We start from the raw sequence: 13,596 nt of genomic DNA on the forward strand, positions 1-13,596 counted from the left end.
GTTGGAGTTATGGTTAGTGTGAGAATTACCTCTTAGAAATCCCAGACTAGATCACAAGGTAAACCCTAGGGCTGGGGTTGGAGACAGAGATTATGACTAAAGGGTCAAGGTCAGAGAGTTTCTCTCCTCTGGCCTCCTCCCAGTTCTCCTAGGCACTGAGGGCCAGGCAGGAAGCATCGGTTTCCTCAAAGCTGCTTCCCTCCTGGGGCAGAGTCTCAGTCACAAACAACCACCACCACCCCGCCCCGCCCCGCCTTCCCTCCGCTGTGAGCTCAGTAGGACAAAGTGCTGCGGACAAGGACAGAGGCCTGGGAACTGCCATGGGTGCTGCAGGAATGAGCCTCCTTGGGGCTCGTTGGCCCCTGCCTCTCCTGCTTCTGCTCGGCATCGGTGAGCACCGCCCCCACCCCCAGCCCACTCTCCCTTGATCCAAGGCCTGGCCAAGGCAGGGAAGAGGCCCCGTTGCACTTTTGCTTCCCTTTTGCAGTTGGGGTACCAGAGATGATGATGGTGATGGTGATGTTGAGAGTAAGACAGAGAGACAGACGGATTGAGAGCTCTGCAGGCCCTCACCTGGATGCCATGCCTGCTGGCGTGTTCCTCTCCCTTCCCCGCTAGCGTGTTCTTTGGGAGCAGATCTTTAGACAAGGGAAGGCAGAGGAGGACTGCAGGGTTTGGGGGCCCTACTGGTAGTCAGACCAGCTCTACCTCCTTTTCTCTCCCAGGAGCTCTGGCTCAGGACTCCCCACCCCAGATTCTAGTCCACCCCGAAGACCAGCTGCTCCAGGGCCCTGGCCCAGCCAGGATGAACTGCCGGGCCTCAGGCCAGCCGCCTCCCACCATCCGCTGGCTGCTGAATGGGCAGCCCCTGAGCATGGTGCCCCCAGACGTACACCACCTCCTACCCGACGGAACCCTCCTGCTGCTACGGCCCCCTCCCCGGGGACATGCCCATGATGACCAGGCCCTATCCACAGACCTGGGTGTCTACACGTGCGAGGCCAGCAACCGGCTGGGCACAGCAGTCAGCCGGGGTGCTCGGCTCTCTGTGGCTGGTGAGGCCTGGGCTGGGAGACTTGGGAGGGGGAGCCGGGTTGGGGTGGCCCTAAATGGATGACCTGGGAGGTGGGGCTCTGAAGACTGTGCACATGGCAGTGAAAAGGTAGGTAACACAGAGTGGGGCAAACCTGGTTGGAGGCGCCGAGGCAGGACCTGGGAGAGAGCACTGGGTACCGCTCCCCGCCGACCCTCCATTCTCCCCACAGTCCTTCGGGAAGATTTCCAGATCCAGCCTCGGGACATAGTAGCCACGGTGGGCGAACAGATGGTTCTGGAGTGTGGGCCACCCTGGGGCCACCCAGAGCCCACAGTCTCATGGTGGAAGGATGGGAAACCCCTGGCCCTGCAGCCAGGGCGGCACTCGGTGAGTGTAGCTCCCTTCCTCATACTTCATCCTGTCCTGGCCACAGCTCTGCACACCCTGAGGGACTGACCCACCCTCCAGCCCCGCAGGCCCTGCAAAATTTCAGGAGGGGAGGCAGTGAGGCCTTAGGGCTTCCCTCCCCACTCACAGGCCCTCCCCAAGCGGGAGACTTAACAATGCGCCTGGCCCTGACAGGTGTCCAGGGGGTCCCTGCTGATGGCGAGAGCAGAGAAGAGCGACACGGGGACCTATATGTGTGTGGCCACCAACAGTGCGGGACAACGGGAGAGCCGGGCAGCCAGGGTGTCCGTCCAGGGTAAGGGAAGGGTGGTCAGCTAAAGTCAGGGCCAAGATCAGGGGCTTCAGTTAGGGTGGTATGATCTGGTTTTGGCTGGGGTTAGGGTGTGTGGGGCTTAACCTGGGATCAGGGTCAGAGTGGTGGGGACCCCATTTAGGGACGGTTTCCCCATCCTAGAGTGGAAATAAGAGAGCTCTAGAGCTGGGCAACCTGGGAATTTTGGCTCCTGGGTGGCTGAGGGATGTTCCACTCTTCAATTCCTCACTCTGGCCTATAGGCCCCATCCCAGCCCTGTGCTCCCCACAGAGACCCAGGACTACAGGGAGCCCCTGGAGCTTCTGGCTGTGCGCATTCAGCTGGAAAATGTGACCCTGCTGAACTCGGACCCTGCGAAGGGCACGAAGCCTGGGCCTGCTGTGTGGCTCAGCTGGAAGGTAAGGCTGAGGACCTGTGGGTGGGGCCAGCCACCACTCAGGAAGGGGCTGGTCGTGAGACCCCTGAGCCCACCCGCTTCCTCTGGACTCTTTCCCAGGTAAGCGGCCCTGCTGCTCCCGCTCAGTCCTACACCGCCCTGTTTAGGGCCCAGGCTGCCCCTGGAGGCCAGGGAGCTCCGTGGGCAGAGGCCTTGCTGGCTGGGTGGCAGAGCGCAGAGCTTGGAGGCCTCCACTGGGGCCAAGACTACGAGTTCAAAGTGAGACCATCCTCCGGCCGGGCTCAAGGCCCTGACAGCAACGTGCTGCTCCTAAGGCTGCCTGAACAAGGTCAGGGAAAGATGACCCCAGAACCCAACAATGGACCCCCAGCTCCCTCTTGTCTGGGGATCCCTGAACTGTCCCACTCTATGGCGGAGGGGACGGGATGGTGGGTCCTCCCCTGGACTCCCTTCTGTCCTGGCTCAGCAAGCAGAGCTCCAAGAAGCTCTTACTCTCATCAGTGTGGCCTCTGACCCTGTGCCCCATTCCAGCTCTTTCCCTTGGAGTCCTCTCCCTCAGGATCCCTTACCACCTCTCTCCCGCCCCTCAGTGCCCAGTGCCCCTCCCCAGGAGGTGACCCTGAAGCCTGGCAATGGCAGTGTCCTTGTGAGCTGGTTCCCACCACCTGCTGAATACCACAATGGCATCATCCGCGGCTACCAGGTACCACCCTCAAGATGACACACCCCTTCCCGGAAGTGCCAGGACATCCCTCTTCCCTGGCATCCTGGTGACCCTTGCTCTGGGCACTAAGAGACAGTACCTGCGCAGAGAAGTGAGGGAAACTTACTGTTGCTGAGCAGGAGCCTTACTGTGTGCCGGACACTGCCAAGAACTTACTCTCATTCCTTCTATAGTCTACCCTGGGTCGTTATGCCTAATTTACAGATGTGAGACATGAGGCTAAGGTCACAGGTCTAGGAAACAGAACAGGAATCATAGCAGGCTGTGTCTGACTCTGACTTCTAAGGCAGTGGTGTCTGAGTTTGCACAGCAAATCAGCATCACCTGAGAACTTGTCAGAAATGCAAATTCTTAGGTCCTTTCCCAGGTTTTGGGAATCAAAAAGTCAGGGATGGGACTGGCTGGTGATCTGGACTTTAACAAATTCTTCAAGTGACCCGGAGGCACATTAGAGTTTGAGAACTTCTGGTCTAAGTCCTATTTCAGCAGTTGCTTTTGTTCCTCTTCTGTCAGCCTCCCACTCTGTAAGGGAGAGGGGAATAGGAAATGTGGTTGCATGTGGGGGTGTCCCCAGATGAACGGCAGGACCACATGCCCAGAGTCTGACCTGCAGATGAGGGGCTCAGCTGCTGGGATGGTGCTGGGGGCCGAGCTCACCTCTGTCTATGCCTCAGGTCTGGAGCCTGGGCAACACGTCATTGGCCCCAGCCAACTGGACCGTGGCAGGCGAGCAGACCCAGCTGGAGATCGCCACCCAAATGCCAGGCTCCTACTGCGTACAAGTGGCTGCAGTCACCGGCGCCGGGGCCGGGCAGCCCAGCCGCCCTGTCTGCCTCCTTTTAGGTGAGGACAGTGCCCACCCATCCCCATCCAGCCCCCATTCCTACCTTCCTCTCTCCCTCCTCACACTTCCAGTTCCTCCCCCTTGTCTGCCTGACCCTCCTTGTCTCACCTGCCCTCTGTCCCTGAGCTCAATTTCCCATACAGAGCAGGCCATGGAGCGAGCTGCCCGGGAGCCCAGCGCACATGGCCCGTGGACCCTGGAGCAGCTGAGGGCAGCCTTGAGGCGGCCAGAGGTCATTGCCAGTGGGGGCGTTGTGCTCTGGCTGCTGCTGCTGGGCACCGTCGTGTGCATCCACCGCCGGCGTCGATCGGGGATGCACCTGGGCCCAGGTAAGAAGGTAAAGCGGACTCCCAGGTGGCCAGGCCTTCCCTGGGTCCAGCCAGAGTACTCCAGGGGTTTAGACCTCTGCCCAGGTGCTGGGGACTCTGGATTGAGCCTTCCTCCTGCCCTCTCCCAGGTCTGTACCGGTATACCAGTGAGGACGCCATCCTAAAACACAGGTGAGAGATGAAAGGGCTTGAGGTGAGGGAGGGGCAGAGGGGCTGAGGGACAGTGGAGCTGGGACAGAGAATTGGCTGGAGTACTAGTCTCCCCTGCTACCAGGAAGTTTGGCATCCCAGGACCTGAATCTCCCCTGAATTTCAAGCGAGAATACATTTATCTTTATTTATTAATATTCCTATTATACCACTTGACAGGTGAGTAAACTGAGACCCAAAACTTAAGTGACTGCTCAAGGCTAGTAGCTGCCTTCTGAACTCCTAACCTAGTGTTCTTGTCACAAACTGTTGTTAACACTGCGCTCCCCCACTGGCTCATTCAGCCAGGTGGAGAAGAACTAGCACTGGAGGACCAGTCTGGTTTCTGATTTTCTCAGCACACCCAGCTTCTACCTGGTAGTGCCTTTTGCTTCGGTAAATCACCTACCCACTGAGGCATCTTTCCTTCACAATAATCCACCCACAGTTCCAGCAGGGGGCGTGCTCTGCCCCACATGATAAATTCTCACTCCTTGTTCTCGATAACAGAGCCAGTCTGCAGGTCCATCTGCTCCAAGCGTGTTTGGCTGCAGAGCATGTCTGTGGTTATGAGACAAGACACTAGGAAAGAAAACGTCCTTTTTTCTCCTATTGGCTAAGTTTTACACTAAATAACCATTTCATCTCAGTCCACCTTCTCTTGCTCTTTATCTCATTAGATTTCCTCCTGGAGGCTTCACATTCCAGGTCTGCATTATTCACCAGGAGTTTATCAAGTACCTGCTAAGTGCTAGACACATCCAGCTCTTGGGCTACCATTTTGCTGTCAGTTTCTCAGTCCAGAGCAAGGCTCCCTGCTGGCTGGTGCTGTGTTTCTGCGTTGTTCTGTGCTGATTGAACTGTCTTTCTCTCCCAGCTACCTCCTAGGCTTGGTCTGCTCTGCCCTGAACTTTCTCTGGCTGCCCTGGGACTTCATCCCTTGTCCTTGAGAGAGACTGCATTCTGATCACTTTGTTCATTCATTCCTTTAGAACAGTCTCGGGCTGCCAGGAATCCTCAGTGCTAGCGTCAATGTAACCCAGTGTTGAAAGTGCAGAAACATGTACAGATACATGGAGGGGGCTGGGTTGGGAACTATGGGAGGAAGAAAGTTTCACATTCTTCCTGACAGGAAGAAGGCAAAGGGCAAAGGGAACAGCAAGAAACAGCCTGCTGTGTTCGTGGGAAAGACTAGCGTTCTGGTCTGCCTGGGGCATAGGGTGTGGGCTGAGTCAGAGCCAAGGTAAAGTTGAGGACCTGGAAGCCAGACCAACGAGGGCCCTGTTAGCCATGCTAGGCAGCTGGGCTCTATCTTGGTAAATGAGGAGCCACTGAAAATTTTAGGCAGGAAAGTGCTTTGGTCTGATCCCTGTTCTTGAAAGATCACTCAAGCAGCTGGCATGGTACCCTGTTCAAAGGGAGCCAGACTAGAGGTAGAGAGGCCCACATCCATGTAGCAAACTCGTCTCTGCCAGCTGAGTGATCTCACCTTTCCTCATCTCAGCTCACAGCAGCAGCCTGTGTGGAAGGCCTTATTTTTGTTGCCATTTTACAGATAGGGAAACTGGGGCTTAGAGAGGCTAGCAGACAGAGTTGCCTGGGTTGCACAGCTAGGCTGCAGCAGATCTGGCTCCAGAACTGTGTTCTTTTTGTCTCAGTGCAAAGAGTCTCTCTTGAATATCTCCTAGCTCTGGGCAAACTTGAACTTCCCCAAACCCCAGGCTAAGACAAGGGTGCTGAGTTTGGGACACCAGATCAGAGATCTTAAGGAGTCTGTGAAGGGCTAAAAAGTAGTAAGAATAAAGCCAGGACCATCGTCTACTCCACCCCTTCTGCTAACCGCCTAAGCTGGAGTCTTGGCTGTCACTTCACCCAACCTCTCTGCACCCCCGCCCTGCACTGCCCAGGACGGATCACAGCGACTCCCCATGGCTGGCAGACACCTGGCGCTCTACGTCCGGCTCCCGGGACCTCAGCAGCAGCAGCAGCCTCAGCAGCCGGCTGGGAGTGGACCCCCGGGACCCTCTAGACGGTCACCGCTCCCGTGAGGATGCCCAGGGGTTAGGGGAGCCGGGCCCAGCAGTGGAGCCAGGATCCCAGGGCTGGGGAAGGAGGACATTGGGGTGGGGGCGTTCACCATAATTCCTCCTGTCGGTTTTTATTGCAGTGATCTCCTGGGATCCCCGAAGCCCCGGCGTGCCCCTGCTTCCTGACACCAGCACTTTTTATGGCTCCCTCATCACCGAGCTGCCTTCCAGCCCCCCAGGCCGGCCCAGCCCCCAGGCCCCAGCTGTCAGGCGGCTGGCGCCCCAGCTGGCCCGGCTCTCCAGCCCCTGGCCCAGTTCAGACAGCCTCTGCGGCCGCAGGGGCCTCTCTTCTCCGCGCTTGTCTCTGGCCCCCGCAGAGGCTTGGAAGGCCAAAAAGAAGCAAGGTAAGGATGGGAGGACAGACACAGCCTGAAGCGGGTGGTAGGGGGCACGTGTGGGGCTGTGTGGGCTGCACCCCGCCCACTGCTTCCGCTCTGCTGCCCTGACGGTCGCCTGTGGCCAAGCACCCAGCACGGAGTGCACTCGCCTCGGCTTCTCCTCACACCGTGCTCTTGCCTGGGTTTCACCACGCCAGTAGTGGGCCCTGTTTCTGCAGTAGCTCAACTCAGCAAACATTTAATAAGCACCACTGCATGCCGGACAGGGGGACACAGAGACACCAGACAAGTCCTTAGTCTCTATGAGCTCAAAGTCTAATTCTGGAACCTGGACGAATGTGACCAGCGCTCGCATGAAGCCTCAGGCTCTCATTAGCTCTGCACTGTGTCCTGTGTGCATGTGTACAATGTACCTGCACCGTGTACAGGTCTGCCCAGGGACGGACCCCCAAGCCGCTTCCCAGAGAAGAATGAGTATTTTCTTTCTGCTCAGATTTCTCTCCCGACTTCTGGCTCCTTGCTTTGACTTTCCAGAAAGAAGTAATTCTAGCCTCTATTTCTTTAGCAACTACTATATGTTAGGTTCTTTACTTATATTTATTATTTTATTTAATTCTTACAACATACTGGCTAGGCATTCTCTCTCTAATTTTACACACAGGGAAAGAAGATCAGAATTGGCTAACTTGTTCAAAACCCCAGGTCCATAAGCTGCAGATTGCATATTTGAAGCCAGGATGGTCTGCTTCCAAAGGCTACTCTGAATCCATCTGGGAGCACCCTTGGGAAATCTATTCTCTCGCTCTTTTCTCCTGTGTCTGAACGTTGGCCTGCACTCTCTCTGCCGTCTTCGTGAGCCTTCTGTGCTGATTAGTGAGGTTACAAATGTTCAACGGTCAATTTTTTAAGTGGATATAATCCAACTTTCACTAAGACAGAGGATGGATTCAGAGTAATTAAGATCTTGTCCGATATCCAGAATTATATGACCCTAAAGCTGGCGTCTTTTCCAGCTTCCCATCAGAGCTATTGCATTGGAAATCCTCTGTGGTAATGAAATATCAGCTAAAAAGAGATTGTATAATTTTAATTTTAAAAACTGATTTTCCAGGAGGAAGGTACAGCTCAGTGGTAGAGAGTGTGTCTTGCATGCAGGAGGTCCTGGGTTCAACCCCTAGTATCTCCATTAAAAATAAATAAATAAACTATGACTTTAAAAAAAAACAAGCCCTAGCTTTTCCATGGAGAAGCACACTGACTTGAATATAATGTATAGCCCCTCTGAGAACAGTAATACCACTGGGAAAAGATGAGCAATTTTCTACAGTCAATTCTTGAGAAAGGTTCCAATTCTGAGAGGGAGCTTCCTAAGCTCACTCAGAGGTTTAGGTCCTCACTGCGCCCCTTGTCTGCTGACCCCAGCCCCGTTCCACCACTGCCCCAGGACGAGCTGAGCACAGTGATTCCCTTGGGCTGGTGGACACTCGGTCCACCTCTGACTCTTGGCAGCAGCAGTGAGATCTCATCCAGAGGCGTGGAGCCAGCCTTCCTGCTGTCACCTAATCCAAGAGACTGATGACTCTTTGTCTTCTAAAACTGGCAGGCTCTCTCAGTGTCCCCTACCTGCTCTGCCCCACTTCCTCTGTTTTATTATCTGACCTTAGTTGGGGTTTTTCTCTCCATGACTAACAAACTCACAACGGTACTCTCCCATGGCTCATCTATTATACCAGGTTCTTAGTGCACTTTGCCAATACATACATTGACTGTCCTCATTAAATAATTAATTCAAACAAATATTTATTGCAGTTCAGGTGTGCCCAATGAGATTTGACCCCTCCTTGATAGCCTTTTTACCGTATAGTTTAATTCAAATAACACTGAAGCTAAATCCAAGTAAGTCGAAGCAAGGTGGAAGGAGGCTTTTTTGTTACCAGAGGAAATAAAATGAACTGGGATAAATACAGCCTTTTCCAGGACCTGCTTTTTCCCTTCCCTTTCCACACAAACCAGTATAATCAACCTGTGCCCCCAGTTCTAAGCTTAGTCAAGAAACAAGACACAAGACAAAGCAGGGCTGGAGCACCTGAAGCCGGCCTCCAGGACTCCCTGGGTCACACAACAATTAAAGGAAATGAGTAAAAACCAAACCAGCCAAAGTTACAAAAGGAAATTTGGATGGAGGAAGTCTAGACATTGTGTGAGTTTTCATCCCTGGGGCTCAGAAGGCCTGGCTACTGTACATGGATTCCTAGGGCCCAGATGGATTCTTGATGAATGCCTTGTCCCTGCTCTGAACCTGCACATGTGGCCCCCAGATCTTTGAGATCAGACTGAGCAGACAGCTCTGCCTCAGGGGCCCTGCCTGATCTCTGGTCCCCCTTCTTGTCTGGGCTTCTGATCCTGTGACATTAATCTGAAGGCTGTTTATTTTATCCTTTGCTTGATGTTCTTCTGTTCCTGGTCTTGAGAAAATCTTTTCCCTTTGTTACTCTGTTCCCTCTGGTCTAAACTTAGATCTGTTTTGGTTTGGGCCTAACCAAGTTGTTGCCCACAGCCGGGTCTTCTGTATCGTCACAGTTCACTCAGAGGTCTGTCTCCAAAGGGCCAATGCAGGACAGATGATAGCTGTCATCTTGCACATGATTCTTTTCATCTCGTGTTTACACCTGCATCTCTGATATCATCCATCCGTTCATTCACTCACTTAGCACATATTGAATATCCATGGGCAGGACATTGCGTCCGTGAGTGAGACCAATATGTTCTCTTCTAAAGTTCCTCTTCTCATCAGCTGACACTCGGTCACACCTGGCATGGTTTGGGGCTCCCTGGTTTTGTCTTACCCTTCAGCTTAACTTGACAGTCCAACCCACCTCCCCAAGTGAGAGAAACAGGTTTACCGGGGCAGGACTCTGTGGAACCATTTGCAATGGGAGAAATTTGCCATGGGAGAAATGGAAATTAACAGATTCTCTCTCCAAGAAAAGGAGTATTTGCCTTCATAGAGCCAAAATTCATGAGAGTAGGTAGCAAGTGAGGGTACAGAGATCAGGAAATTGCAATGTATACAGTAAAGAGAAAAAAAAAGTTGGTTTTTTAAAGAATCTATTAGGTGCCAGGAACTTTCCAATCTGTTTTTAATTAACTGAAAAAAACCATCCTTTGAAGTGGTTGTTTACAAATGAAATGGGCTCAGAAAGGTTAATGGATTTACCTGCGGTCACACAGCTAATGCGTGGCTGAGCTGGGCTATGAGTGCAGGTGTTTTAACTACAAGCCTAGTGCCCCCTCCTTACATCACAGATACCTGGATGGAGGTTGGGGTTGGAGAGGATGGAGAGAGGTTCTTCCTTTTTTATTCTGGGTTTGGGAACCCTAAAGCTTAATTGGATGACAAAGCTGAAGATAGAGCCTGGGGCTGGGGTCTGAAAGGCCCACCCAAGCTTGTCTCCCAGCTACTGACTCTCCCCCTTGCAGAGTTACACCAGGCCAACAGCTCCCCGCTGCTCCGAGCCAGCCACCCTACAGAGCTCTGGGCCTGTGAGGGGAGAAACAGAGGTTCTAAGAACCTTCCCCAAAGCCCAGGTGAGAGGGGGATCCTGATAAACAAGTGGGGGGTGTGTAAGGTAGGGTGTGGGGCTCACCAGCCCCTACATCTGGCTTCTGTCCCTGGGGATGCTTGGTGGGGGAGTGTGGGGACAGGAAGCTGTGGGCCTGTGCAGACCGGCACAGCGGGGCCTGCGGCTGATGGGGTTCTGCCATCTCACACCCAGACTCTTCCACCCCAGGAGTGGTGCCCCGGGCTCTGGTTGCCTGGCGGGCCCTGGGACCACAGCTCCTCAGCTCCTCGAATGAGCTGGTGACTCGCCCTCTCCCCTCAGCTCCCCTCTCTCCTCGTGGACCCTCCACTCAGAGTCAACAGATCCAGTAAGCGGGCATGGGGTCAGGAAGTAGGGCTGGGCATTGAGGATGCAGGCTTGTGGGGGTGGGGGTTTGCTGAGCGTGAGTGGGTCCGGGGGAGCAGGGCAGGCACGAGAAGAACTGCTCTAACCATCTTGCCATCACTGTCTTGCCCGCATCAGGCACTCGGTGGAGCCCCAAGCCCTTCCCTGCCCTGCACTGCCAGCAGCCCCCGCCCCCGTCCTTATGCCCTCCGGTCCCCCCAGCCCCTCCAGCCCCCAGGCCTCTTCCCTCTCTGGTCCCAGCCCAGCATCCAGTCGCCTGTCCAGCTCGTCACTGTCGTCCCTGGGGGAGGATCAGGACAGTGTGCTGACCCCTGAGGAGGTGGCCCTGTGCCTGGAGCTCAGTGAGGGTGAGGAGACCCCCAGGTGAGTAGCCTGAGTGGAAACCAAAGGACTGTGGATTAGCACGAGCCAGGTGTATGCTTACCTTTGCCCCTCCCGCCTTCCTCAACTGACCTGTTTCTGCAACTCCACCCCTGCGCCACCCCAACCATGTCCTGTCTCCCGTTCTGCCTTTTCCTAGGAACAGTGTCTCTCCTATGCCAAGGGCTCCTTCACCCCCCATCACCTACGGCTACATCAGTGTCCCGACAGCCTCGGAGCTAGCGGACGTGGGCAGGGCTGGAGGAGGGGTGGGGTCCGAGGTCAGGGGGTTGCTGAGCCCACCTCGGCCCTGCCCCACCCCCACCCCCAGTGAGGGCTCCTTGGCCAACGGCTGGGGCTCAGCATCCGAGGACAACGCCCCCAGCGCCAGAGCCAGCCTCGTCAGCTCCTCCGACGGCTCCTTCCTCGCTGATGCCCACTTCGCCCGGGCCCTGGCCGTGGCTGTGGACAGCTTTGGCTTTGGTCTGGAGCCCAGGGAGGCAGACTGCGTGTTCACGGGTACGTGAGGGCACTGTCTTACTCCTCACCTCCCCCACCCCCCCACCACATGTGGGCATAGTTTCTCCTCAACCAAGAGGCAAAGCTTCCTAACCATCATCTTTGTTGTCATCGCCCTCAAAACAGCCAGTTTTTATTATGGGTTATTATTATTAAGGATTATGATGTCCAGGCACCATGTTAAGTGCTTTGCATGCCTTCAGTATTAACAGCAACTCCATGAGGAATAGTCCTTAGTGTTCTTTTCCAAATGAGGAAATTTTAAGTCCAATGGTTTTTTTAAATTGTCCAAGGTCACCCATGAGAACAAACTGTTCAAATCTAAAGCCCAGAGGCAGCCAACCGTACTGCCCACTCCGCTACCTCCAGGACTCGCCTTTTACTGGGCACGGGTCTCCAGGAAAGGTTGCTCCCCAGCCTCTCCTACTCACTCCAGCTCAGTGATTATGATCTGTCCTCACAGTGAGAAGTTCTGTCTTCTCTTTCACCTCTCCTGTGCTTTCACGGCCTTCCTCCGGTCCTGCCTGTGGCAGGTGAGGAGAAACTGGGCTCCCTGCCTCACGTGTCTAGAAGGGTAGGACCATTATCCCCAAGTCACAAGAAGGCAGTCAGAGCCTCCTGTGCCTCTGCAGTGTTCCCTTCCTCATACACTCTATCAGATGCCTAGACCCATCTTACAAACCCTAACTCCACCTTTTGCCCCCAGGAAAAGCCGTCAGGCTGGTGGCAAATGAAAGAGCAAGGATTACCTAGGACAGAAGGCCAGGGCTGGGCTGGGAGGGACGAGCTCAAGCTGTTCTCTCTGAAGAAACCAATGAACATCTCCCTTTCCCTGGGGCAGAGGCCCCTAGCAATGTGGCCACTGGGACTGATGGACCGAGTGGGACTGGGTTATGTCTATTCTTGGTTGTACACCTTAAACAGGCCCTAAACTAGTCCCCAGGGCTGGAGGCCAACCCTCCACAGCTATCTCAACCCTCCCTGACAGACGCATCGTCACCTCCCTCCCCTCGGGATGACCTCTTCCTGACCCCCATCCTCTCCCTGCCCCCGTGGGAGTGGAGGTCAGACTGGTTGGAGGACATGGAGAAAACCCACACCCAGTGGCTGGGCAGGGGACTGCTTTCCCGGCCCCCCGACTCACGAATCTCTTCCCAGAGAAGTCAGCTCAGCTGTCCCGCACCCAAGGCCGGCGGTGAGTGTCTGCCTGGCTAATATCATGATCTTGACTGGAGGCGTTCTCGGGGGAGCCAAGAGCGAGACTGGGGTCTGGCAGGAGAGCCAAGGAGCTGGGGGATAACTCCATTCTGCTTCATATTCTCCTGCAGACGCCTCCTGAACCGTGTCCTGCGACTGCCAGGGAGAGAAGCTCAGAGCCACCTCTCCCTCAGCCGCCAGCCTGGGCTGTGGAGTGCGGGTCTCAGCCTGTGCTGCTCGGCAGTTGGGGTCCACCTTGCCCGACCACCTTGTCCCTCCGGGATTGTGAAAATACATGAAAGCAAAACAAAATATGAACAAAGGAGACCTGGAGCACCCGAGAGCAAAAAGTCATCTCCACCTGACTCCCCCTGCTGCTTGCTCTTCCCTCTGCTCCAGCCTCTCCCACAACCAGGCCCTTTTGGCCTAAGAAGCAGCTCTGTCTCCTGATCTCCCCACCCACCTGGATCCCAGGAAGTGGGGGAGCCAGAGTTCTTCCTGGAGGAAGCTCATGTGTGAGGGCTGTGGAGGATGGAGCTTCTCAGGCCCTGCCCTCTGGACGTTCCTACAGTGGCAGGCTCAACTCTCTCCCCAGCCACACCATGAAGGGAGGTGCAGAGGGGCGCCCCAGAGGCAGGGAAGCCCTACCTCAGTACCAAGGCGAAGGGTTCAAGACAGGGGAGGAAGCTGAAGGGAAATGAGTGCAAAAATGTGGGACAAATGCACTCTCTTCATACTGTTGTCACTACAAGCTTAAGGAATTTGAGACCATAAAGCCACGATGACTTGAGTTCTGTGAGATTACTCCATGGATTTTGGGGAGGGCACCCGGGTTAGAACGGGATCAAGCATTCACTGATACTCAGGGAGTGTCACACGTTTCTGTT

General features: G+C 54.9%; 1 protein-coding gene across 3 annotated transcripts; it reads left to right on the plus strand.

Annotated features, from left to right (window-relative positions):
- Positions 1-247: 247 nt before the first annotated feature.
- On the plus strand, positions 248-13,499 carry ROBO4 (roundabout guidance receptor 4). 3 transcript variants are annotated; one of them, XM_031670379.2, is made up of 18 exons: positions 248-390; positions 726-1,055; positions 1,266-1,423; positions 1,619-1,739; positions 2,028-2,155; positions 2,254-2,482; positions 2,745-2,857; positions 3,553-3,721; positions 3,866-4,051; positions 4,180-4,222; positions 6,148-6,284; positions 6,408-6,671; positions 10,146-10,253; positions 10,442-10,595; positions 10,751-10,996; positions 11,154-11,512; positions 12,501-12,707; positions 12,841-13,499. In XM_031670379.2, the coding sequence occupies exons 1-18, from the start codon at positions 321-323 to the stop codon at positions 12,849-12,851; spliced, it is 3,033 nt and encodes a 1,010-aa protein (XP_031526239.2). In that variant the 5' UTR covers positions 248-320; the 3' UTR covers positions 12,852-13,499. The 3 variants fall into 3 exon arrangements, with proteins under 3 accessions (XP_031526239.2, XP_006209958.3, XP_031526242.2); XM_006209896.4 differs by having other exon boundaries at positions 10,457-10,595; XM_031670382.2 differs by lacking the exon at positions 248-390 and having other exon boundaries at positions 917-1,055; positions 1,999-2,155.
- The last annotated feature ends 97 nt before the right edge of the window (positions 13,500-13,596 follow it).

Source organism: Vicugna pacos, chromosome 33 (assembly GCF_048564905.1).
Source record: "Vicugna pacos chromosome 33, VicPac4, whole genome shotgun sequence".
Lineage (NCBI taxonomy): Eukaryota > Metazoa > Chordata > Mammalia > Artiodactyla > Camelidae > Vicugna > Vicugna pacos.

Excerpts from the sequence above, each read along its gene's own strand:
- ROBO4 (XM_031670379.2), top strand. The coding sequence starts at position 321 with ATGGGTGCTGCAGGAATGAGCCTCCTTGGGGCTCGTTGGCCCCTGCCT. Across the intron at positions 1,424-1,618 it reads TGCAGCCAGGGCGGCACTCG|GTGTCCAGGGGGTCCCTGCT; the intron begins GTGAGTGTAGCT and ends TGGCCCTGACAG. Across the intron at positions 10,997-11,153 it reads GAGGGTGAGGAGACCCCCAG|GAACAGTGTCTCTCCTATGC; the intron begins GTGAGTAGCCTG and ends GCCTTTTCCTAG.